This window comes from Onychostoma macrolepis, chromosome 24, assembly GCF_012432095.1.
Source record: "Onychostoma macrolepis isolate SWU-2019 chromosome 24, ASM1243209v1, whole genome shotgun sequence".
Taxonomy (NCBI): Eukaryota; Metazoa; Chordata; class Actinopteri; order Cypriniformes; family Cyprinidae; genus Onychostoma; species Onychostoma macrolepis.
In genome coordinates, this window is record NC_081178.1 from 17,899,897 (window position 1) to 17,926,170 (window position 26,274).

Below are 26,274 nucleotides of genomic sequence, written 5' to 3' on the forward strand. Positions count from 1 at the left end.
TTCTAAAATTGATCTCTTAATAGGACAGGCTTGTAAGGTGGGACAAATAAAATGGGACAAGAAGGTTTCTAGTGTGATCTCCAGTATCATTTGAGGTAAATGTACTAGAGCAAAACCAATATTTTAAACAGCTGTACATGACGAACTATTGTGTACTGTTTTCAACAGGCAGGGGGGACTGTATGAAGGTACCAACCAGCAAAAGTGGTGCACTCCTTGATTAGATAAAAGAAATCTAAATTGAAGCCACTGGTTTAAATGGTCACCAAAAAGGACACATTTGCATTATAACTGGAGAATCCCAAAAATAATGTCTCTCTCTGATATGCTTGCCCAGCCATTTCTTGCCTTCAACATCTGAACACTAAACTAACCTATAAATGCTGCATTTTGCACATTTCGGTCACTTCTGAAGTTAAATAAGACAAAGTCTGATAACTGCTAAACATGCCTCTCTCTCTCAAGTGAATGACAATGTGTTCATATGTACAATAAAAACAAGACCATTCTGAGAGATCAGAATCAAATGACTGGGCAAAACAAAAATCACTAGAAAAACATGAATAAAAATAGAAAATTGAAAGTCTTGTGATGATTCCAAACATTATGAGCTTGAGTCTATTGGCTCAGTCCTGGAACAATGGACAGTCACAGGTTAGACATGAAAGTATCATATCTTCTCCTGAATGAAAGGGTGCTGTAGGGCTTGGTTGATGCTGATGCGTTTAGCTGGGTCCAGCATCAGAGTACCGTCCAACAGATCTTTAAGCTGCATGACCTTCTTTCTCTGATCCTCAGGTAACCTCTGACCTCCGATCATGTCTGCAAGCAGGTCTTTAGTGGGGTTAATGGTGCTCATCACAGTTACCTTCTCCTGAAAGTTTAAAAGAATGTGAGAGAAGGTGAAGGGCATGAAACAGATGTGTGCTGTTATAGTTGTGTGAAATGGGCATCAAAGCCAATTAGAAAAAAACAACATGAAAGTGGAAACCAACACATGAACTGGAACATACCCTTTCAGTCACTTTGTCTACCTCTATATACAGGAAGTTCAAGTTCTGGTCAAAATGTTGGTCTTTAAACAGGCCTTTCCGGATCATCTACACAACAATTAAAAAACAAAACAAAAAACACCATGTATGAATTAATACACAAGAATTAAACACCATAAAGTGAGTAAATATTATTTACAGTTTTTCTCAGTCGCTTTGGTGCATTTCTCAAATCAGAAATGAAGTTCTCAAAACTACTTGTTCAACCTCCACATCAATCTAGTCACTTGTGCACATCATAAAAGCAGTTTCTCATTCTTTTGAACAAGTTGCGATGGCTTTGGTACATTCAAGCAACTGATTATGTTTGACTGCGGTTTCCTACATTATCAGTTGCTATTGTCATGTTGCTCAAAACATCCCATAAAGTCTTACTCCTCAAAACATGTAGTCATTAGTTCATCGTACAAATCAAAATGGATGATCTAGTTGTCAAAGTCTAATAGAAATGTGTAGAAAATATGCTTGACAGTTTTTGTAAATTTGCCATGAATTGTGCACGGGAATGTACAGGTGCTGGTCATAGAATTAGAATATCATCAAAAAGTTTATTTCACTAATTCCATTCAAAAAGTGAAACTTGTATATTATATTCATTCATTACACAGACTGATATTTTTCAAATGTTTATTTCTTTTAATTTTGATGATTATAACTGACAACTAAGGAAAAACCCAAATTCAGTATCTTAGAAAATTAGAATATTGTGAAAAGGTTCAATATTGAAGACACCTGGTGCCACTCTAATCGGCTAGTTAACTCAAAACACCTGCAAAGGCCTTTAAATGGTCTCTCAGTCTAGTTCTGTAGGCCAGTGGTTCTCAATTCCAGTCCTAGGTCATTGCAAGAGAGGCTGGCTGTTCACAGAGCTCTGTGTCCAAGCACATTAATAGAGAGGCGAAGGGAAGGAAAAGATGTGGTAGAAAAAAAAGTGTACAAGCAATAGGGACAACCGCACCCTGGAGAGGATTGTGAAACAAAACCCATTCAAAAATGTGGGGGAGATTCACAAAGAGTGGACTGCAGCTGGAGTCAGTGCTTCAAGAACCACTACGCACAGACGTATGCAAGACATGGGTTTCAGCTGTCGCATTCCTTGTGTCAAGCCACTCTTGAACAACAGACAGTGTCAGAAGCGTCTCGCCTGGGCTAAAGACAAAAAGGACTGGACTGCTGCTGAGTGGTCCAAAGTTATGCTCTCTGATGAAAGTAAATTTTGCATTTCCTTTGGAAATCAGGGTCCCAGAGTCTGGAGGAAGAGAGGAGAGGCACACAATCCACATTGCCTGAGGTCCAGTGTAAAGTTTCCACAGTCAGTGATGGTTTGGGGTGCCGTGTCATCTGCTGGTGTTGGTCCACTGTGTTTTCTGAGGTCCAAGGTCAACGCAGCCGTATACCAGGAAGTTTTAGAGCACTTCATGCTTCCTGCTGCTGACCAACTTTATGGAGATGCAGATTTCATTTTCCAACAGGACTTGGCACCTGCACACAGTGCCAAAGCAACCAGTATCTGCTTTAAGGACCATGGTATCCCTGTTCTTAATTGGCCAGCAAACTCGCCTGACCTTAACCCCATAGAAAATCTATGGGGTATTGTGAAGAGGAAGATGCGATATGCCAGACCCAACAATGCAGAAGAGCTGAAGGCCACTATCAGAGCAACCTGGGCTCTCATAACACCTGAGCAGCGCCACAGACTGATCGACTCCATGCCACACCGCATTGCTGCAGTAATTCAGGCAAAAGGAGCCCCAACTAAGTATTGAGTGCTGTACATGCTCATACTTTTCATGTTCATACTTTTCAGTTGGCCAAGATTTCTAAAAATCCTTTCTTTGTATTGGTCTTTAGTAATATTCAAATTTTCTGAGATATTGAATTTGGGATTTTCCTTAGTTGTCAGTTATAATCATCAAAATTAAAAGAAATAAACATTTGAAATATATCAGTCTGTGTGTAATGAATGAATATAATATACAAGTTTCACTTTTTGAATGGAATTAGTGAAATAAATACATTTTTTGATGATATTCTAATTATATGACCAGCACCTGTAGATCAACCAATGATAAACCAGTTCTCTGAAATAGCTCAAAAGGTACATCTCATGAACCTTCAATTGGAAAGCATATAGTGCCAATAGACAGAGGACAACACGAGTTACAAATTCTGACAATGAACTTTGTAATTTTTTTATTTTCACCTTTGTGCCCATATTTCTTTTTCTTTTCTATATCACAATGACATTGTATATGTTTTTTTATTTTTTGTCAGACCAGAGTTAAAAGCGTAACTGTGAATACTATCCAGCCTCTTTAAATCAATATCCCACATACAGTAATGTGTAAATTTGTACTTTTGAAATGGATATATGGCATACATAAGTGCAGTCTTCTACATTTCAATACAGTAAATAAACTGTTGCCATAGTTTACATCAGGTAATACTAATAGAGTGCACTGTTATATTCACAAGACTAAGCATATTGACGATCTTATTTGGACTTTTCATTCTGATGGCACTGATATGTTCATTGACAAATACTTATCTTTGAGAGATGAACTAAAGATTGAGTAAATTACAGGCTTTTGCAGGTAATCCATTTTGTGGTGACATTTGTATGAATTGTTTTGAGAAATGCACATACTTCTTTGCAAATATTAAGGATGAAGAAAAACTGTAAAAATGATTTTTAATTGCAAATCTCATAGTTTTTTTCCCCCCTTTATCTTTTACATGTAACAAGCAAGTTATGAAAAGGAAAAAACAAACCAAAAAAGTTTGAATACTCTGGTTCAGTACCTTGTTGGGCATTTTGCCCTTCAGATCCATAGCCAGCTTCAGCATGTGGTTGTTGGAAGAGCCAGGGAACAGGATCTTCCCAGTGTATAGCTCATACAGGGTACAGCCGACTGACCACATATCAATGCCATAATCATACGGTTTACCAATGACTGGGAAGAAAGAGAAAGTTAGATCCATTTTCTAGGCCCATTCACAAGTTCAGCAGTGATTGAGGGTGTGAAAAAAAATCTGTGGAAACTAAAATATAATAACATTAACGTAGGTAAACCTGCTAATCACACAGCTACAATGCAGCTTACCGATTTCAGGTGCCCTGTAGAATCTGCTGACTAGGTAGGGAGTGATTTCATTGTCAGCAACATGAGATGCAGAGCCGAAATCACAGAGTTTAAGAATGGTCTTTGATTCATTCACCTGCAGACAGAGAAAGTGAGTGAATGAATGAAGTCTCTTGAGTGAGCAGCCATACAGATGATGCTCACCAATATGTTGTCTGGTTTGATGTCAGCATGGAGGATGTTGCAGCGTTTCAGTAGTTTCAGGGCCAAAAAGAGCTGCTGACTGTAGGAACGAACTGCCTTGATGTGCAACCCCACGTCTTTACCATACTTCTTAAGCACTTCCCGCAGATTCATACTGATAGAAAAAAAACACAGTGAAAAACAGCTGTGAATGACTGTATTTTGCATTATATTTGAGATCATTTTCAATGCATTTTATGTTAGTGACCACATTGACATTAATATTCATATTTGTTATATTCATTTTGGAATTAGTTTGATAAGGCTGATTAGGGAAGCTGATCATATCAAGGCTTATTTCGGCCCCATTTCAAACAGGTGTACACTTTGTCGATTTCAACATTTTGAAACACTAAACATTCACCTTTTCTAATGGCATGAAAATGATTTGATGCCCTATTCACAAAGAATGTAAAATTCTACATGTATATATCTATCAGGGATGCAAATTCATCATGGATGGAAAAGTGACAAGGTGTATGTCATTTATTCCTGTGATGGCAAAGCTGAATTTCCATTACTCAAGTGATCCTCCAGAAATCTAATTCTAATACGTTGTTTTTCTAAATGTCTTATAACAAATGTTGAAAATAGTCACACTGCTTAATTCTGAAAACTGATGTTATTGGCTCCAGCTAATTTTTGCATTGGTATCAGCCAAAATATATATTGCATCCTTAGCAATTTTCTCAAACACATGCACACACAAGCAGCAGCCATGAAATACCTGAGAGGTTCAAACACCAAACAGAGATGCTGTTTGTGGTAAAAGTGTCTGAAGAGCCGCAGACAGTGAAATTTATCATCAGGATCTGCATCATTCAGCTTCTTTAGAAATTCAAGCTCCTTCAGTCCCGTCTTCTGCCTGAAGACACAAACAAAACCATTGAATAAAAATGGCTTTCTCAGCCATGACTACAAAAAGAGTAGATATGGTGGTAACGCATAACATTCAGTTGTAAATCATTTATAAGTGATTAGTTAATGATGAACTAATCATTTACAAAACATGACTAATGTGTTCATAGATGATTAATAAGTGATGTTAATATTTTTATCTATTTTTTGTAGATTAAGTTATGAATCATTTACAAGTTATTATTTGATGATGAACTAATCATTTACAAGACATGACTATACATTCACAAATGATTATGTAATATGCTAACGATTTACAAATGTCATAAATTCTCTTTAAAAAAAAACAGCATCATGAAATAATCAAACATAACCTTAGTAAATGGTTAATAGTTACTAGTTATGTTACTAGTTAATGTATTATTAATCACTTATAAATCATTGAAAATGTCAACATTGTACCATCATCTCAATTAACATTATACATAATTTACAAAGCTTTCTGCATCCCCTAATCTAAAGTGTAAACTACTCATCAGTTTGTAAATGTTTTACAAACCTTCCGGTTACAGGTTGTTTGTGTGTGTGTGTGTGTGTGTGTGTGTGTATGTCTGTATGCATGTATGTATGCATGCATGTATGTATGCATGTATGCATGTGTGTTGAAAAAGAAATGCATGACAAACTAGTTTAAGGAAACAGAACCTTCCACACTTCCGCCAAGTATGAGACATAATCCTTATTATTCTTTTATCATTATTCTTTTGTTTTCATTCAGCCATTATCAGCCTTAAACTGGCAATAAAACGTTTACCAAGCCACATCGCTTCAATCCTAGGATGCATTTACCCAACTATTATCAAAAGTGTTTCTAAATAAATACAACAAAACATTTCTTTCGACCTTACGTGAAGTATTATGACAAAATGCATTATGAAGAAGAATTGGACCTGTTCTGCAGCTGCATTAGAGCTAACATTAACATCGTGCTTCATAAGACAATTTATGAATTAATAGTACACTTTTACTCAGAACTCACTTCAAACCACAATCGAGTGTTTGTAATAACTTCCTTTTGTGATCACATGTGGAATTTGGTCGTTTACTGTTGTTAAAATATGCTATTTATAGCCTTTTATATCGCTGCACAAATTAGCATTTCAGATGTGCACATTAATCTAAAATAAAATCACATACAGACCATATCCTATCGTAATCGTGTGTTTATTATCTTATATAATATATAGTGGCTGTTGTCATGTTTATTTCTGCTGTGTAAAAGCCTTAACGTGCTCTGGCTGAAACTCACGTTGTTTGTTATGTTACAACCGTCTCTCCGTTCTCAAGTTGCCAGGTATAAATTCCAAGTATAATACACATTAGTAAAAGGATCTTTTTAATTTTTATTTGTCTATATACACTTTGGGTGGACGCGGTACATTAAAAAAGTAGCCCAAAACGGCTCTGTAATTTTCCCCGCAACTGTATTTTCAAAATAGTCCACTTGTGCCGTTACCCTGGCAACACTGGTGCTGTACCCTCATCACACAATGATAGATAACCTTCTGTGCTGCGATGATGGGAAGAAGTTGGGGTCAAACCTTATCAAGCGATTAATTTGCGTTAAAAAATATTAACGCGTTAAAAAATTTTATTAAATCACATGCGTTAACGTTGACACCTAATATATATATATATATATATATATATATATATATATATATATATATATATATATATATATATATATATATATATATACATATAGGGTTAAAGCAAAAAAATCTTTTGACTGAAATTTTTTCTTCTCGGCCAAACCCCATTCCACAGCCATACCTGTCACACATCCAGTTTAAGAGCCGTGTTTTTCTTCTTGTAATTAGGGGTGCTTGTCCTCCTAATTTAAAAAATTTAGGAGCACCTTCTAATCAATAATAAAACATTCTGATCAAAAATTAGCCTTCTTAATACAAGGTGACATTTGACTCCTTAAAGTGACTTACAGGGGCATTTTCTTTTTTGCAATGGCATCATTTTCACCTGTGTCAAATTAAAAAATGTATGTTTATAAGCTTTTTAAAATTTCTATTTAAAAAAATATAAGTAGAAGAATAAGACAAGTTACCAATTATATGAAATTAGTATTAATAAAAAAAAATGTATTTGTAGAAGAACACAAAAGTGGCTTGTAGGTACATTTTCAGACGTTTAATGAGGCTCAGAGGTGGCATGAGTGCAATTCAATTCATAAATTCATGTGGAGATTAATGTTTTAAATATACAATTTTGAATACAGAACTATTAAATGATTTAAATAACTGAAATTATACAGTAGCCCCTCAACTGAAACCACCAGCAGGTGGCCGTAAGTCACTGATTTTTATCACTGAATCATTCATTCAATTGATTCGTTCGAACGGCTGATTCATTCAGGGATGAAGCAAGTGACTGTCTTTATGAATGGGTAATCATGAATCACTGACTCACTAGATTCGTTCAAAAACGCACTTTCATTCATGAATAAAACACCGCTGTGTTTGCTTTTAGAGATGCGCAGCGGCTCAGCTGTTACTTTATTTGGAACTATTTTCTTTTCCTTGATATAGAGCAAAATCATGCAGTACTTGTTTATTGATCTGTTATATTAAATCAACATCACATTTGCAAACTCCCTTAATTATTAAAAGCTGTCACTCTCCTCGCGATCTGTGCACAGAAAATGAAAATGAGTTCTCAAGACTCAAAAGCACGTGCAATTGTGATACATTCCGTCGGAACCTGCTGGAATGAGTAGAATTATTATTAATATCCGCAATCCCGCGCCGAAATTCAAGTTCTGCTCTGTGTTCTCTGCTAATTACCCGACTGCGAATGGTGAGAGCGGCGTTACTGTGTTGTCAGTGAGAAGCTGCAGCGGGGATGATTTTTGGTGTGCTGGCAGAACAACAACAACGCACTACATGTTTCTTTTCCCCTCATTTTTTCCAATTGACAGACATCCGTCGTAAATCCCTGATAACTTTTCAAATGGAGTGAACACGGAGCAGTTTTTCATGAGCAGGAATGGAAAATCCGGAGTGGATCGAGAGCAGAGTGATTACAGAACGCTTAGAACGGAGAGAGGAACGTGCTCTCGCTCCACTCCAGGCTTTGATCACATCCCCCTCAGCAGGCTGAATTATGAAAAGTGAATTTAAGACATTAAAGACAGGCAGGAACCCTGCAAATGACGGAAATCCGTTGTAGACTCACTGTAATTAACAGAAATCCGTCGTAGCGACGGAGAACTTTAATCCCTGTATATATACACATATATAAAATTGTTGTCCCGCTTGTAGGCTATATCGCATGTGTGGATCCTGCATGTGACAGATCGTTTATAGTAAGGTGATAGTTTTGAACACTGGCTGATAATGTACTTGCTCAAATATTGATTTCAGATCATTTTTAACCCCAAAAAAAGTTTAAAAAAAACTTTAAAAAAGTTAAAGATTTAATATACAAAACACAGATAAAAATATTAACATATCACTTAATTTATGAACACAGTCTTGTTTTGTAAATGATTAGTTCATCATTAACTAAACACTTATAAATGACTTGCAACTGAACGGTATTATAAAGCGTTAGCGATATGGTTGAACACTTCTAAAATTTGGGGAAAATATAAGAGCACAAAGGCAAAGTCACAGTGACAGCAATTGTTTACATGAGTACTTACATAAGCTCATTGTTTCGGATGATCTTGACTGCCACCTCCTGGCCAGCCCGGGCAGTGTCTCTAGCTCTGACCACATTACTGAACACACCCTGTCCAGTGTACCCATACACATCATACCGCTTGTCCAGTATCTCACCGATGTTCACACCTAAAGAGAGATGTTTTTAATTATTCATTTCTGCATTTAAAATGCACTGCCTTTAGGAAAGAAGAAAGACTTCAGGTTTAAATGAGGCTTACGGTAGTATCCTTCTGCATCAGTCCAGTTATCCCTGAGATTGGGGTTCTCCTTAAAATCTTTACCAATACCCGCAGCCCTCAGTCTGGCACTCTGTAATGGGAGTGACAAAGCAGTCAGAACTCTTAAAATAACCAATTGGTTTAATCTTAAAGCTGCAGAAAGGCCAAATAAGCTTACATCAAAATCTGCAGCAAACATGTCATCTGACTCCGTGAACATGTCGGGTGCTGAGGGCTTCTTTGGGTTAGCTCCTGCATAAAAGACAACAAGAGCCAATCAATAGATTACAGATTGTTTGATGTGTCTTAATAGGAAAAATACCCTCCAGTTGTAACACTTTAAAATTGCCCCACATTCCCTGAAAACTGTTCAGGCAAGAATCCTGCTAATAACCCAACTTATGCCTGAGTATAATACCTTCTTTCTCCTGAGCGATGAGGTTGTGCTTGGCCTTGATGTTGGCCTCAAAAGTGTTTACATTCTCCCGCTCATATTCCTTAACATCAGCTGCTACTCGTTCCAGGATGTCATCAGGGGAAGGTGAACGACTGCGGGTGCTGCTCTGAGGACTGCTGGGCTCTGATGCCATGGAGCCCATATTGCTGTCCTCATTTACCGCTTTATATTTCTATATCAATATAGAACAGAGTCTCATGGATGTATAATCTGATCACGTTCTCTCAAAAGGAAGTTACAGTCTTTCAGAAAAATTTGCTATATTGTGTTACCTGGACAATGGCAAGTCGCTGTTGTCGTCGCTGCTCAATCAGAGCCTCTTCATCCTCCTCTTCAGCATCAAAGTCCTCCATCCTAAACATGTTCATTGAGGTGAATTTCAAATAAATGAAGAGACTCAAAAGACTCAAATCACTTCTATGACAAGATTATTGCCGTTAAATGCAGCTATATTCTCAAACAGGAGTGTTACAATACAAATATCAGTCAAATAGTTTTTAGTGCATGTTTAATGGAAAAATATATTTTTCTGTAGTAATAAAATTCTTACAGTCCTCAAACTTTTGAATGTTTATACCAGGGGTGGGGAACATTGATCCTGGAGGGCTGGTGTCCCTGCAGAGTTTAGCTCCAACCCTAATCAAACACACCTGAACCAGCTAATCAAGGTCTTCAGGATGCAGTTAGGTATTTATTTTTCCAGGGTTTTTCAGGGTTGGAGCTAAACTCTGCAGGAGAGTGGCCCTCCTGGATCAACGTTCCCCACCCCTGGTTTATACTATTATAAAACTCACTCGCCAAAGCTTAATTCCTGTAAAAACGTTAATTCACAGCCCATTTTCAACACTAATGTTTGTACTGTAGTACGTAATGCATTGTGTTCCAGTCCATTTGAAGAAATAGCACAATGGCAGTGAATGGGTGTTTCACGGGAGTTTGAGTACAAGTCATTGCCTGTCCGTGTTCGTGGCACTCATGACATGAATGTGTGTAAAAACCAGTAGAAAGAAAATTGAAATCACTCATACAGTGAGCGTTTATAAGTGAATGATTATACATGTATTAAAGGAAGAGGGTAAAATCCTGTCAATTCACTGTTATACACAGCCTATTTGGCTATTGTTCATGTATATATTATGTATATGTATTTGGCCATCTCAACTTTGTTTCGTTTCTTGGTGGCACTCATCCTGATGGTTTAGGCCATAAATATAGTGCTCTTTGTTAGGAGAAAAATAAAATAAAATAATAAAGATAACTGATCATATGTTAAGCTTATAAATAAAGTTTTTAAAATGCACTTTTTTTTCTTAATTGTATGAGGTTTATTTTAATCGTTTGCTGCACTTTTTCTTACATATTTTTTTATACCTGCTTATTTTTGTCAATTTTGGGGTGTTCTTGCTAATAAATAAATGTTCACCTTTTAATTAGCCTGTTACTGTTGCCTGTGTTTTACTGTAGTAATTCACGATGATTTTTTTAAATTTACAACATACTGTTCCCTTTCTCACCCAGTGCTGGGATACCAAAATGACCCAAACTGGGTTGTTTTTAAAGCATCATTTCTTAAGCCCAATTTGGACGGTAATTGTTTCTCATTTGGACGTCTGTAAAAATAAATTTACATATCACCTCTGATAAAACTCATGGATTCAGATAGCAATTTATTCACAGTGGAGGAGTGTTTTACCTGCTTTTCTTCTCTTTCTGCTCCCAGTTGCTGTGGTGGAGCAGTTATGAAGTATTGTTCTTTTAATTATTTTCCAGCATTTCAGAAATAAATATGTATGCAAATTACACCGACGTACTACAGTTACCTTACGGTGTTCGGGAGTGCTCAAAGGGTTTACACACTGAATTTTGAATCGATTTCTTCTCGTAAACTCAGAGATGTGGATTCGGACGGCAAATAAATTACCACACGACCTTGGTGCTGGTTCAAAAAAAAAAAAAAAAAAACAGTAGGTAATTTGGCCGGTGATTTTTACAGGGGTGGAGAGACAAAAACACCAACATCCTGGACTCGGACGGCATTAAAATCACCAACTACCCCCTGTAAATGCTGAAAATCACTTACAATTACCCTGAGAAACAATTACCGTCTGAATGGGGCTTTAGTTTTCGTCTGATTACTTTTCGTCTCTTCTAGAAGTAAACAAACATAACCCTCTGTATTTATTCAATACAGTGACTAAATTAATGAAAAATAAAGCATCAACAGGTGTTGGCATTTCCCAAGAGCATAGCAGTAATGACTTTATGAACTACTTCACTTCCAAGATCGATACTATCAGAGATAAAATTGTATCCTTGCAGCCGTCAGCTACAGTATCACATCAGATAGCGCACTATAGATCCCCTGAGAAACAATTCCATTCATTCTCTACTGTAGGAGAGGAAGAATTGTATAAACTTGTTAAATCATCTAAACCAACAACATGTATGTTAGACCTGATTCCATCTAAACTACTAAAAGAGCTGATTCCAGAAGTCATAGATCCTCTTTTGGCTATTATTAATTCATCATTGTCATTAGGATATGTCCCCAAAACCTTCAAATTGGCTGTTATTAAGCCTCTCATTAAAAAAACCACAACTTGACCCCGAAGATCTAGTTAATTACGGACCAATCTCAAATCTCCCTTTTCTGTCAAAGATACTAGAAAAGGTAGTATCCTCACAATTATATTCCTTCTTAGAGAAAAATGATATCTGTGAGGAATTCCAGTCAGGATTTAGATCGCATCATAGTACTGAGACTGCTCTCATTAGAGTTACAAATGACCTGCTTCTATCATCTGATCGTGGTTGTATCTCTTTATTAGTTCTACTGGATCTTAGCGCTGCGTTCGACACTATCGACCACAACATTCTTTTGAATAGACTACAAAACTTTGGTGGCGTTAGTGGAAGCGCCTTAGCATGGTTCAAATCGTACTTATCTGACCGCCATCAGTTCGTAGCAGTGAATGAAGAGGTATCATATCGATCACAAGTGCAGTATGGAGTACCTCAAGGCTCAGTTCTAGGGCCGTTACTTTTCACGCTTTACATGTTACCCTTGGGAGATATTATCAGGAGACATGGTGTTAGCTTTCACTGTTATGCTGATGATACTCAGCTCTATATTTCTTCGCAGCCCGGTGAAACACACCAAATTGAGAAACTAACGGAATGCATAGTCGATATAAAAAAACTGGATGACGGTAATTTTTACTGCTAAATTCTGAAAAACAGAGGTGTTAATTATCGGACCTAAAAACCCCACATGTAATAACCTAGAACATTATCTAACACTTGATGGCTGCTCTGTCAATTCTTCTTCATCAGTCAGGAACCTAGGTGTGCTGTTCGATAGCAATCTTTCATTTGAAAGTTCTCAAAACTCTGGCCGTTTGATAATACCTAGAATATCAAAATCGACTGCGGGCGGCAGATCCATCTCCTATTTAGCACCCAAACTCTGGAACAATCTACCTAACACTGTTCCGGAGGCAGACACACTCTGTCAGTTTAAATCTAGATTAAAGACCCATCTCTTTAGCCTGGCTTACACATAACACACTAATACACTTCTATTACTCAAATCCGTTAAAGGATTGTTAGGCTGCATTAATTAGATCAACCGGAACCGGGAACACTCCCCATAACACACGATGTACTCGTTACATCGTAAGTAGAATGGCATCTACGCTAATATTTGTCTGTTTCTTTCCTATTCTGTTTCTCAGTCCGTATCCGATCAGATGGTGGATCAGCACCAAGAGATGATGTCTACAGCCCTGATCGTCAGCGGAGACAAGGACACCCAGATGACCCCCAAGAGACATATCCCCAGCAAAAACCTTGATTAAAATACAATAAAACTAAAAAAAACTAACTAAATAACTAAAAATATAATAAAATACCTAACTACATAATACTACTATTGTTAGAAATTGCAACAAAATTAAAATAGAAATATAAACTTTTGAACTGCGGGTTTCGTCTGGTCAGAGAACTGGCCCCCCGACTGAACCTGGTTTCTCCCAAGGTTTTTTTTTCTCCATTCTGTCACAGAGGGAGTTTTGGTTCCTTGCCGCTGTCGCCTCTGGCTTGCTCAGGTGGGGACACTTAATTTCTAGCGATTATCGCCGATTTGATTGCACAGATACCATTTAAACTAAACTGAGCTAGACAATGACATCTCTGAATTCAATAATGAAATGCCTTTAACTGAAAATTGAGTGTTTAATCTTATCATTATACATTACTGACACTCTATCCTCCAATTTGATACTGTTAAGTGCTTTGACACAATCTGTATTGTTAAAAGCGCTTTATAAATAAAGGTGACTTGACCTCATCATCTGAAATATGTTAGTAGCAGCAACTTTACATGGCCGCTCAATCTAATGTTAACCTAGAAAAATGTGCACTATTCAAGTGTCTGTGTGGAGTGTGGAAGGTGAACAATAGAGCGCTCACTGCATGAACGACGGAAGCGCCAGTGCGCCTTGTATACTTGCCTTACAGACAGCAACCGTCTAAGGACACCTTGGCAATCGAATCGCCATTGGTTAGTAAATTTTTCAGTTTACTCGCCGGACTGATAATACTAGGCCTATGTATGCATGTATGTATATATGTGTATATATATATATATTTATTTATTTATTTTTTAGGGTGTGCGATATTGAACAAAAATGATATCTCGATATTTTTGGGGATTTTACCAATTGTGCTGATATCTGACTACCGTGGACAGCTGCAGTTTTTGATATTCTTCATATTCTGTGTGGTCAGTTCACATCAGTGATAGAAATTAATCTTTTCATATAAGTTTAAATAGATTTTTACCTGTTATGGGCAATTTTACCTTTAATAAAGCCATTTTTTTCTAAAAGTATGCATCTTTTGAGTCAAATTGTTACATTTAATCAGTCAATTAGAATAATAAGACATTTAGGCTGTTACCAAACAAATGAAACCAGTATCAACAAAATTAATCTTTGCAGAAGTTGTATCTATTGGCATTTAGATGTATTTACACACTGTTTAGGACGTGGAGTGCTTTAACCTGCAGTTACAAATGCATAATGTTTTGATATTTTAAACATAAAACACTGATATTTGAAATTATTTTAAAATGAACATACTTTGTGAAATTAAAATCGCCAGTAGGTGGCAGCAAGTCACTGTTAACAAGTGAGTCATTGCGACTGAACCGAATCATTTAACGGTTGATTCATTCAGGAACTAAACATCATCATGTTGCTCAGAGACGCAAAAAACAGTGCTATAGCTGTTTGGAATTATTTTTTGTTGGCAAAATGGAGCAAAAACAGGCAATATGGTGTCTAAAACTTTTAAGCGTCTAAGTCTTTTATACTACGGGGCCGTTGAATGCTTGAATCTGATTGGCTGACAAACGTTCTAAGGTGTGCAATTATTTTCAGGGAAACGCACGGTGAACGTAGTTCTAGGCAGCTCTTGACCGCATTACATGACCATATCATTTCGGCAAATGATTTCTGTTATTTCAAAGGTCTTACAACAGCAAAATAACCAAAACCCACAACGACACTGGCCAAACAAATAAATATAGTAAACAAATGGATAAAAACGACAGATCATGTCCATGTTTTTGCCACAAAATTACGCTTTATTATGTACGGAAAGCACATACTCTATCTCTCCCGCTCTCTCTCCCTCACAGACTGCACATAACAGTTACAGTTTGCACACACACTAGCATACATCGCGCTGATGTTGTTAGCGCTACCCTGACGATTTTATCAGTGAACAACTTAAAAACTACATGACTTCTCACAAGCGAGGTAACAACAACGTCGCTGTTCGTGAACAAAAGGAACTAAGTTTCACTATAACTAGAGACACTGCTGCCGAACACTATTGAGAGACGCGCAGAGATAATCTCTCTCTCTCATAACTTACTTATTAACTATTAACTGCATTATTATTCCGCTATCAACGGCTCAAGCCTCAGTTACCAGGTTTAAAATTATGTTTGGGAATTAGCAAAGGAGGCGTTGGATGAAATGCGGAAGAAATAATCCTACTCACAATAGCGATTCAAGTAGAAATACCGGACGAATGCCTTGAAATATATCATCTGATTGATGTCTTGAGGTGTGGCAACCGTAGTACAAGCGCTTCGCGTCGTGACCGCATCACCACCTCGGCTGTGCATTATTTTTCTAATAATCCAATGGCCTGTCGTCAATTATTCCTTACTTATTGTTTATTGAACTGTTGTATAAAATCAATATCACAATCATGCTTATTTTCAAAAAAACACCACTCTTCGTGTGATTATAACTATATGAAATAGAATGTATAATATATATATATATATATATATATATATATATATATATATATATATATATATATATATATATATATATATACATACATACATACATATATACATATATATACATATACACACACATTCTATCTCAGAGATAGAAACTCGAGTCTGCGACTTGGACTCGAGTCCCACTTAAGTCGCATAAATAAAGACTCGAGAATTGACTTGGACACGTGAGACTCGAAAAAAACACAAGTCATTTGGTATAGGAGTTTATATGAATGTATCTCTGAGGGAAACTGGCTGTCTTAAAAAAAAGTTTAGATGGTATTTTCTTTTCATCTTGCCTCCGTATAATGCATATTAAAGTAGTGTTCATAACTGCAGTGCTGCTTTGTTTACAGCGGAAATCAAGGAAACAATGTTTAATTGATGTTAAAGCGCCACATGCTGGCAGAGAGTGAATCTGCATTAATTCAGCCTGTCTGCTGTTTTGTTTCGTACAAATGTTTTATGTAGAATAGTTTCACAAACCTAAAGTCAGACCATTTTGTTTTTGCTTCAAATTTCAAAATTCTACAATCCAATTTAGATTAAAAACTGCTCATGCTGGATGCATGCAGCCTCTATTTTGGCTTGTGTTGTGTTTAAAATACAGCGGTTGCCTCTAATTTTAAATTGAAAAAGAGCAGACAAAGCCTTAGTTTGTTTATATGAGATTTATTTCATTTGTGTAATTCATTTGATTAATTGGGGTTTGTTTTAAAATTTAGTTTTGTTGTTTGACATTTCAATTTTACAAAGAAATGTGCAGCATTTTATCTGACAATAAATGGACACCTTTTCATTTCTAATTTGTCTTAAATTTTATTAAAGTTTTTTTTGTTGTTGTTGAGAAAATCATATCGTGAAATCAGCATTTCAAAATGGATTTAGCCTCAATTACTAGCTGAAAGAACTGTTGCTAATAAATAGAACAAAGACTTAAAACTTGACTTGGACCTCAGAGACTTGTGAACATGTCTGATACACACACATTTTCTGCCCTCTTATCTTGAATTTTGTGATCATTCTTACAGCATTTTAATAGGCTGAATCATGCAGTGAAAGAACACACTCTAAATGTGCACGCGATTTAGTCTAGACTTCACGTATTGAATGCGTGCACTCTGTTGGTATACCTTAGGATATCTGTGCTAAACTAATACTTAGCCTCCAACTCACACACTGGCGAGTAAAATCGGAGAATTTATTAGCCATTGGCTAATAATAGACATTTAGTCGCCCAGAGTGAAGATTAGTTGCATATGCCAAGTACAAAGTAGACTTTCCACTCTCTATTGATATATTTTTCATGTCTGACATGAAAAATATATCTATAGAGAGTGGAATGTCTACTTTCAAATGAGCCAATTCAAATGGAAAACAAATATTCTCAGATTACGTAATCTCTGTATGAAATGTGCATGGCTCATCCAATACTGTGGAGATGACGAGTCAGTGTCGCCGACTTCATCTCTTAGATCGAAAACAAAGAAAGCACTAATTTATCAATAAATTCTTAAAATGTTAATGCAGCAAAGCATATATATTGTGATATGAATATACTTTTTGTTTGCTTTTGGTCCAGTCCCATGGTCAGTCAAATCAATTTCTCTTGATGAAAATGTCCAGGAGACACTGTAACCATGTAACCACAAGCTTTCTTCACATATGCATGTACACATATGTGATCACGCAAAAGCAGTCAGCTTTCAGACAGTGAGCAGGTACCACCAAATTGACTTGGTTCTCAGTATCACCATCAGTTTTTTTTTTTAATAACTATTGAGTCAACAGATTCAAACTTTTTTGACATAACTTTTCATATGCAACCACAGTAGGTTCAAGCCTTGAAAATAGCACTATTACTCACACTTCTTCAGAGGAGGAGTCTTGGTCTGCTTTCATACCCTCTGACAGGCTGCCTTTGAATTTGTCTTCATCCCGACTTCGCCTCCTCCTCCTATCACGCTCTCTGGAGGTGGATCGTCGTGGTCTGGCGCGGCCAAACCGGTCCCTTTCAACAGACCTGCCAAAACAGAACAGTTCATTACACAAATAACTAACAGCACTATCACACTGAGCCGAGATTCAGTGACAAACACTAGAGTTCATAAGTGACGCTCATAATGACTGTTTAAAATAGGAATTTTGACAATTAATGCCATCAGTTAAATGGCTTAAAATGCTTTTGTTTTTATTTTTTTTAAAGTTTGCTGCATGATTAAAGAAAAATATGCTACATTTATTTAAATTACAGGGCATGTAGGCACGTATACACCTACAGATATATTTTGAGTAAGCACCTGCTCCACTTTCACTTTCACTAACTTAATTGGTAAATGCAATATGATGGCAAGTGGCAAAACTGGATAAATGGCTATCAGTGAATTCATGAGTGAATGTATTCAAATTCTAAATGGATTATAGCCTAGAAAACATGCAAAGTGCGCTACCCTCATAATAAAATAAAAAAAAATAAAAAAAGTCATTCATCTTAGTTCATTGCGATCTCAAAGTTCTGTTAACTAAAGAAGCTCTACACTGCACAATCTCTTACACCATGTCTACATTTAGTTTTTTTTTCTCTAATGAGAGGATTCTTGAGCATGCAGAACTCAGCAGCACTGAACAAAACTACCGTGTTTTGAGCAGTGAGTGGATTATAACTTAACCACCACTGATTAGCAATTACGTTCATGTAATCAACAGATATGTCTGTGACTGGTTACAATGCTCAATGCTGCAAAAGCCAGCGTTTTCTACAACGAGTCTAACAGTTGACAGGCTGTGCTACAGACTACCCCCACTGCAAGTCGACATGTTACTTTTTTAAAAATAAACACTGGACGTGTTGTGCACTGAGATAGGTCTGCTATTTATGCTTATGTCTGACAAAAAAAATAAGACAGTGAGTGAAAAATATTTAGTGTATTCCTATTCATTTAAACTTTTTAAATTTAGATTATTTTGTTTTTCTTTGTTCTCAGAAGTGCTGCAGGTGCACAACAGTTTGACAATGGATGAATCCAGGTTCTGTTGTTGCAGGTAGTTGTTCTGCATGCTGCCCCTGCACATGTTAAAATAAACCCATGAAAAACATTTGTTTCTATTTTTAATAGGTCTCAGAGTCACTTGGCCATTATATCTTTATTAAATACTAATTTTATATTCTAATCTTATCAGTTAGTGGTTAATGTTCGGATAACAAGCGTAAAACTAACCGAAATGAGCATCCATAGTTCATAGCAGTATTCCTCACTGTGTCTAACCTGCGTCTCAGGGGCGATCGACTTCGTCTTCTGGGTGAGGAGCGAAACTGTCGCCGTGGTGATACAGACCTACGTCTGAGTGGTGAGCGGCTCACTCGGCGCCGCGCTGGACTCGTTTCCCGTGATCTCCCAGCTCCATCCATACGGGGACGCTTCCTAAGAGACATGAAGCATTTGCCAGATAAATTATTTCATCCTAGGGCATTTTTGTAACCAACAGTTAAAAGCATATGTATAGAACAACAATTCACCTTAAATAGTCTATAGTCTACTATTCTGATGCTAGGCAGTTTATCACACAGGAAACCTGTTGCACTCAGCTCCACCTGTCATTATAAATGCCCTGCAACCTATTATGATGATAACTTACAAGTAATAAAAAAAAAAAGGCAAGCATATCTACAATCTCAGAATTGTAATTTAGGACCAGGCTTTTCCCAAGACATTACAGACCAAGCAATATAAAGCAAACGTTAGTTTCCTTCAATGGCACAATCAGGGCAATTCCCACTGAGTGGGTAGTTCTTTAACTTGACATCTAAAAACAGCTCTGATCCTCTCAGTGTCACTCCAGCCAACAAAAACCCCTAGAGCTAAACAAAAAAACTCTGATCTCTGACTGTACATTTGCAACCATCCCGTTCAGTCAAGACGAGAACCATGAAACTATAACTGTCACCTTCTAGACTTTTCAAATGACTTCACTGCAACCACTCAAACTATGCTCTGCTGTATCCAGTTGACCCGTGTCATATTCTTGTGTTTAGTTTCTTTATTCTTTACACAAACAGTGCAACAAATAACACTAACAAAAAAACCCACTACATTAGGATTATTGAATCAAGAAGTTCTCAAACAGGGACTTCACCTTGTCCGTCCAACAAAGATGTTTACTGTTAGCTGCTCTCACAGCAGCAAAAAAGTTCTCAAATATTAATCATATTCATTAATATAAATCATATTTAACAAAAAAAAAGGTTTATCAAGTTAATTTTAATATTGACTCATTTTCAAAGTATTTTAATAGTATTTGCACTTTCTAATTTCATAAAAATTTAAATATAAATTTAACTGCTGTATGTTTTATTATATTCATGTCTTTACATAGTATGTATATATCTATGCATGCATCAAAAATCCATATTGGTCAATCTTTAATCATAAGTTTTTGCTTCACTCTGTTGATTTCTTTCAAGAAAGTGTGTAATTTCTGTGCCACTAGCGTCAGCAAAAATAACCTCAATAATGTCTGTTTACAAACAAATTTCCCAAATACTTCTCATCTGCTACTAGCTAACCAAAAAATAGCCCCGCTTCAAACTCACATCACTGATCGCCTTGTTGCGGTGTCAAACTAGTTGGGATGCTTAAAGGCTGCGGTGTCCAAACCTGTTCCCAGAGGGCCACTGTCCTGCAGTTTTGCTCCAGCCCTAATTAAACTTACCTGAACCAGCTAATCAAGGTCTTCAGACTCACTAGAAACGTCCAGACAAGTGTGTCGGAGCTAGGTTAAGATAAACTCCAGGAGCACCCCTGCTTAAAGGGATAGTTCACCCAAAAATGAAAATTCTGTTACCATTTTTACCCTCATGTTGTTCCAAACCTGTATGACTGATTTTTTTCTGTGGAACATAAAAGATGCTCCAAATAAAACTGGACCCTACAGACTTGTATGGACTTGTATTTTATTCAAAATATCTTCTTTTGTATTCTACAGAAGACAGTCATACAGGTTTGGAACAACATGAGTGTAAATAAATGACAAAATGTTAATTTTAAATCTTTAACGGTGTGCTGATGTGTACCTGGAGGGGGAATCTCTCCGGCGCTCATTTGAGCGACTTTGTCCTCTCCTGACTGGTGACCGGTTTCTAGACGGCGAGTGGCTCAGTTTGGAACTCCGGTCTGCAGAACCCGATGGGGGCTGGTTGGGCTGGCGGTCCCTATGGCGAGGGGAGGAACTGCGTCGACGTTGAGGGCTAAGAGCTCGACGTTGATGAGGAGACCGATTCTCTTTCCCAGATGAGGTGTCTTTGGATGGAGACTTTCCAGGCCTCTTTTCTCTGTCCGCCCCGCCGAGCGACCCAGCCGGGCATCTTTAGAGTGAGATCGTCGATCTCGTGACCGGCTCTTGCGTCCTCGTGAGTTTGATCTCTGTGCGACTTGTTCCCGCTTCTCATCTATATGGGGAGAAGAACGCCGATCAGCACGTCCCTTCTGGTCTGACTTTCTCTCCGCTGAGCGTCTTCTAGTAGACGGGGACTGGGATTTCCTTAAACGCTCCCTGGATTTGTCCCTGCTCCGGGAGCGTTTTTTCTCTTTGGACTTGCTACGCTCTTTAACAGTCTCTTTCACAATTTTGGTCATTCGTTCAAGCTTAGCATCCCTACCAATAGAGCGGCTGCGCCGTTTAACGCTTGGTTTGCTGGTGTCCGTTGAGTCCCGTTTGGATCTAATCCCCCTGCTTATCTGGTCCCTAGGTGAGCGGGTTCTGCCCCCACTGGTTCTTTGCCGTTGCTCCCCATTACGTGCTCTCTGTTCCTCTCCATCCTCTTCTGAGCCAGAATTGTAACCTTGTAGAATCAGGCCCATTCCTGACTGAACCTTCCCCTCCATCAGCTGGCTGTCCAGCTCAGCTTTAATCAGTGCTCTTTGTTTCTCCAGGTCTTCAAGAAGCGCCTTGTCATCCAGAGTTGCACTGCCCAGTGATGGAGAGACATCCTCAGCCCTCCTGTTAATGGCCCCAGATGGTGAGGAGGGTGGCTCCTCTTTGCGCCTGTGCTTCTTATGTTTGTGTCTATGTTTCCGTTTGCGGTCCTTATCTTCCTCAGACGCATGTTTGTGCTTTTTGTGCTTGCTACGGTGCTTGTGTTTCTTTTTCTTGTGTTTGCTGCCACTGCTGTGATGTTTGGAACCGCTGTCCTGCTTCTCTCCATTCACCTCCGCTTCTTCCTCACCCTCCTCTTCATCCTCTCCAGACATATCACCGTTTTCATCCTCATTCCCACTCTTCTCTGGACTCTCTAAATCCTCTGGCCTGTAAGGATAAATGACACCAGCACATTAACATGCAGAACCAGTAAAACTTAAGGTAAAAAGAAACAAGGGTCACATTTCAGTTTTTTTTTTTTTTCACTCATCAGACATTTTTATTTATTTATTTTTATTATTATTATTATTATTTCGTTTTGCGTTTATTTAGGCACCAAATAACATGCAGAGGTTTTGTTATGTTTTGTCAAGGCAACACGGTGTTCTTCACAAGGACACAAACACTGACCATACAACTCACCAACAAATTTACCTAGGTAGGTATGTTAATGTGCTTAGGGACTATGATAACTAATTAGATTACTTTAATGATCTAATTGACATAGGAATTTTGCAATTTTGGATAAATAAAAAAAAACTAATTGAGCGTGTTGGTCATGTCACATGAAGACTAATGGATACTTTACTAAAGAAGCTAACCAAATACAAGGTTTAAACACACAGGGTGTGGTATGCCACCGTTCAAAGATTTTAAAACTAAGGAGTTCACAAAACCAACGAAAATGGATCTAACAAATGAATCTTGACAACTGGCTTCCTTGTATAAGAACATTTAGCATTAGCACGCTAACACTAGCCGAGCAGAAAAATAGATACCAAAATCTTTATAGTTAACTATGAGAACACCACAACCCTGACCGAATCTGTTCCCTTTCCCTAAAACACCCCCATCCAAGCTCTTAAATGCGTTGTTGATGGGGCCATACAACGCACGTGCTCATACCCGTTATTAAGTCTCTTGCTCCGTAAATCCATTTCCACATCGGCCATTTTGTTTCACCAGCAGCCCGCTGTGTTCTTCTTCTGCAGAGAGATTATGAGGAGGGCCAGAGCGAAGAGGAGCGCGTGCGCTCTCTAGTGCCTGCATTAACAACTTCAGAGAATTTATTTGAATGTATACAAGGCAAATTCTGTAGGTGGTCACGAATCTTAAAAAAATGTAATAACACTTTGCTTGCGTTTTCTCTATTCTTTTTCTATTGTATCTTGATTAAAATAATAATAATAATAATAATCTGAAACCTGACACTCAAACACCAGAAATACACACCAAATCTGCAAAACCATACACTAATTCTTAGTCTTTGACTTTAATTTCATAAAACGCTTTTTGCAAAACACAACACACAATTCTCTATGTAACACACAAAAATCTAACTAATTAATATTAATATCATGGCAAAGGTGTTTGGAATAGTTTGCTTTTGAGATGCATTTGTGATTATTTGAATTCAGTGCTTAATTTTGCAAAAGATGTGAGGCATTTTGCATTTTGTGTGTGCAATTCTTGGATTTGTGTGTAAAGTTTTGAAAAAAAAGAGGCAACATTTTGAAAAAGTGTGTAAGCAGTTGAAAAAAACTGTAAGACTGTGCTTACGAGAACACTCACCAAAACTGTCTTTTTTACTTAATTTTGTGGGGGGGTTTTGACCGTTCTAGCACGGTGAGATGAAAAGTGAACTGTTCTGCAATGGCTGTCTGCAGTGCCAGCCAGTAGGCTTGTGTGGCCCTATAGGCAAGATAATGGAAATGGGCCCCACTAGTGTAAACAAATACAAAAATAGGAGTGCAAGTATAGATACACATGAAACACAAATAAATAAAATATAAATGAAGTATACATAAAAGCTAAATAAAATATACACAGCATAAACAAATAAACATGTTCTAATATTCATAAATAACAAGAAATGCAGTCTGTTCTGCTTGTTTTTAAGGCCTGACTGAGGATCACCCAAAAAAAAAAAAAAAAAGATTAGTTACAGAATCAGAAATGATTTACCTTAACACTAAATGTGGCACAATTTTTCCTCATATGACAAGTCTGTCTGTAATCATGGGCAACATTGCATTTATAAAACAAGTACTAATACCGGTACTACAGCAATAAATATTATGTATATAGCAGTCAAAACATCCTTTTTTAGCTCTTGAAAGATACCGTTTGGATTCCATTTCTATACACAACTTCACATCATGAATGATCAATCTCTCTATCATTGTTTCATTTCAAATAAATAAAAACTAGCATCAATGTGTAACAAGACTTCATAATGTTACAAGAGACTATTCTGAGAAGCAATATTAAGTGAATTCCAAAATCTGAACTGTAACAACAAAATCTGAATTGTAACAAGAAAGGTTTTCAGACTAACCTTTTCTTTATTTACCAAAAATTATATAATTATATACGTATACGTTTTTTTCTCATTCTGTGATGTGAATTATAACACCATGTTGAGCAACTATAGACCAATATCAAATCTTCCTTTCATAGGTAAGTTTATTGAAAAGGTAGTTTTTAATCAGCTGAACAATTACTTAAACTCAAATGGTTACCTGGACAATTTTCAATCTGGTTTCCGAGCACATCACAGCACAGAGACAGTACTCATTAAGATAATAAATTATATTTGCTGTAATTCTGATTCTGGCAAAATATCAGTGCTGGTACTACTAGATCTTAGTGCTACGTTTGACACTGTCGATCATAACATACTTCTAGAGAGACTGGAAAACTGGGCTGGGCTTTCTGGGATGGTACTCAAATGGTTCAGGTCATACTTAGAAGGGAGAAGTAATTATGTGAGTATGAGAGCATAAGTCTAAGTGGACATCCATGACATGCGGAGTCCCACAAGGCTCAATTCTTGCACCACTTTTGTTTAGCCTGTATATGCTCCCACTAAGTCAAATAATGAGAAAGAACCAAATTTCCTATCACAGCTATGCTGATGATACCCAGATTGACCTATCCTTATCTCCAAATGACTATAGCCCTATTGACTCCCTTTGCCAATGCATTGATGAAATTAACAGTTGGATGTGCCAGAACTTTCTTCAGTTAAACAAGGAGAAAACTGAAGTCATTGCATTTGGAAACAAAGATGAAGTTCTCAAGGTGAATGCATACCTTGACTCTAGGGGTCAAACAACTAAAAGTGCTTTTATCAAGAGCTGATAAAATGTAAAAACTGTAACTTGAATGCAATGTAAGTCGCTTTGGATAAAAGTGTCTGCCAAATGCATAAATGTAAATGTAAAAGTCAAGTCAAAAATCTTGGGGTGATTCTGGAGACAGACCTTAGTTTTAGTAGTCATGTCAAAGCAGTAACTAAATCAGCATACTATCATCTCAAAAACATTGCTAGTATTAGATCTTTTGTTTCCAGTCAAGACTTGGAGAAACTTGTTCATTCCTTTATCACCAGCAGGGTGGATTATTGTAATGGTCTCCTCACCGGCCTTCCCAAGAAGACCATTAGACAGCTGCAGCTCATCCAGAACGCTGCTGCCAGAATTCTGACTAGAACCAGAAAATCTGAGCATATCACACCAGTCCTCAGGTCCTTACACTGGGTTCCAGTTACATTTATGATTGATTTTAAAGTACTTTTACTCATTTATAAATCACTCAATTGCAATTGCACGCTCCCTCAATACTTGAGACATCTGTGGCATTGTGCTGTGTGATAAAACTGCACATTTTAGAGTGGCCTTTTATTGTGGCCAGCCTAAGGCACACCTGTGCAATAATCATGCTGTCTAATCAGTATCTTGATATGCCACACCTGTGAGGTGGATGGATTATCTCAGCAAAGGAGAAGTGCTCACTAACACAGATTTAGACAGATTTGTGAACAATATTTGAGAGAAATAGGCCTTTTGTGTACATTTCTTTTTGAGTTCAGCTCATGAAAAATGGGGGCAAAAACAAAAGTGTTGCGTTTATAATTTTGTTCAGTGTAGTATTGCATTATGAACAGCCAGATTAAATATTGCACACAGGTAAGATAATCGTATACAATATGTTGCATTAAAGCACTGTTTAGTATCACCTACTGATATTGTATTTTACTGTAACTTCCTCTTCTTATACAGTACATCAATAGCAAATACTCACCAGCAAAGACAACTGTTGCATTTATTATTTTT

The 26,274-nt window shown here is 37.2% G+C and overlaps 1 protein-coding gene across 1 annotated transcript; it reads right to left on the reverse strand.

Annotated features, from left to right (window-relative positions):
- Nucleotides 1–477: 477 nt before the first annotated feature.
- prpf4bb (pre-mRNA processing factor 4Bb) lies at nucleotides 478–23,124 on the reverse strand. Its single transcript, XM_058765493.1, is given in 16 exon segments — nucleotides 478–874; nucleotides 1,014–1,100; nucleotides 3,855–4,006; nucleotides 4,157–4,271; nucleotides 4,340–4,493; nucleotides 5,106–5,243; nucleotides 8,958–9,105; nucleotides 9,198–9,288; nucleotides 9,376–9,449; nucleotides 9,616–9,826; nucleotides 9,927–10,008; nucleotides 17,889–18,044; nucleotides 19,288–19,443; nucleotides 21,093–21,358; nucleotides 21,361–22,324; nucleotides 23,063–23,124. Coding segments are annotated over 16 exon segments (3,045 nt in total). The 5' UTR covers nucleotides 23,110–23,124; the 3' UTR covers nucleotides 478–670.
- Between the last annotated feature and the right edge of the window lie 3,150 nt (nucleotides 23,125–26,274).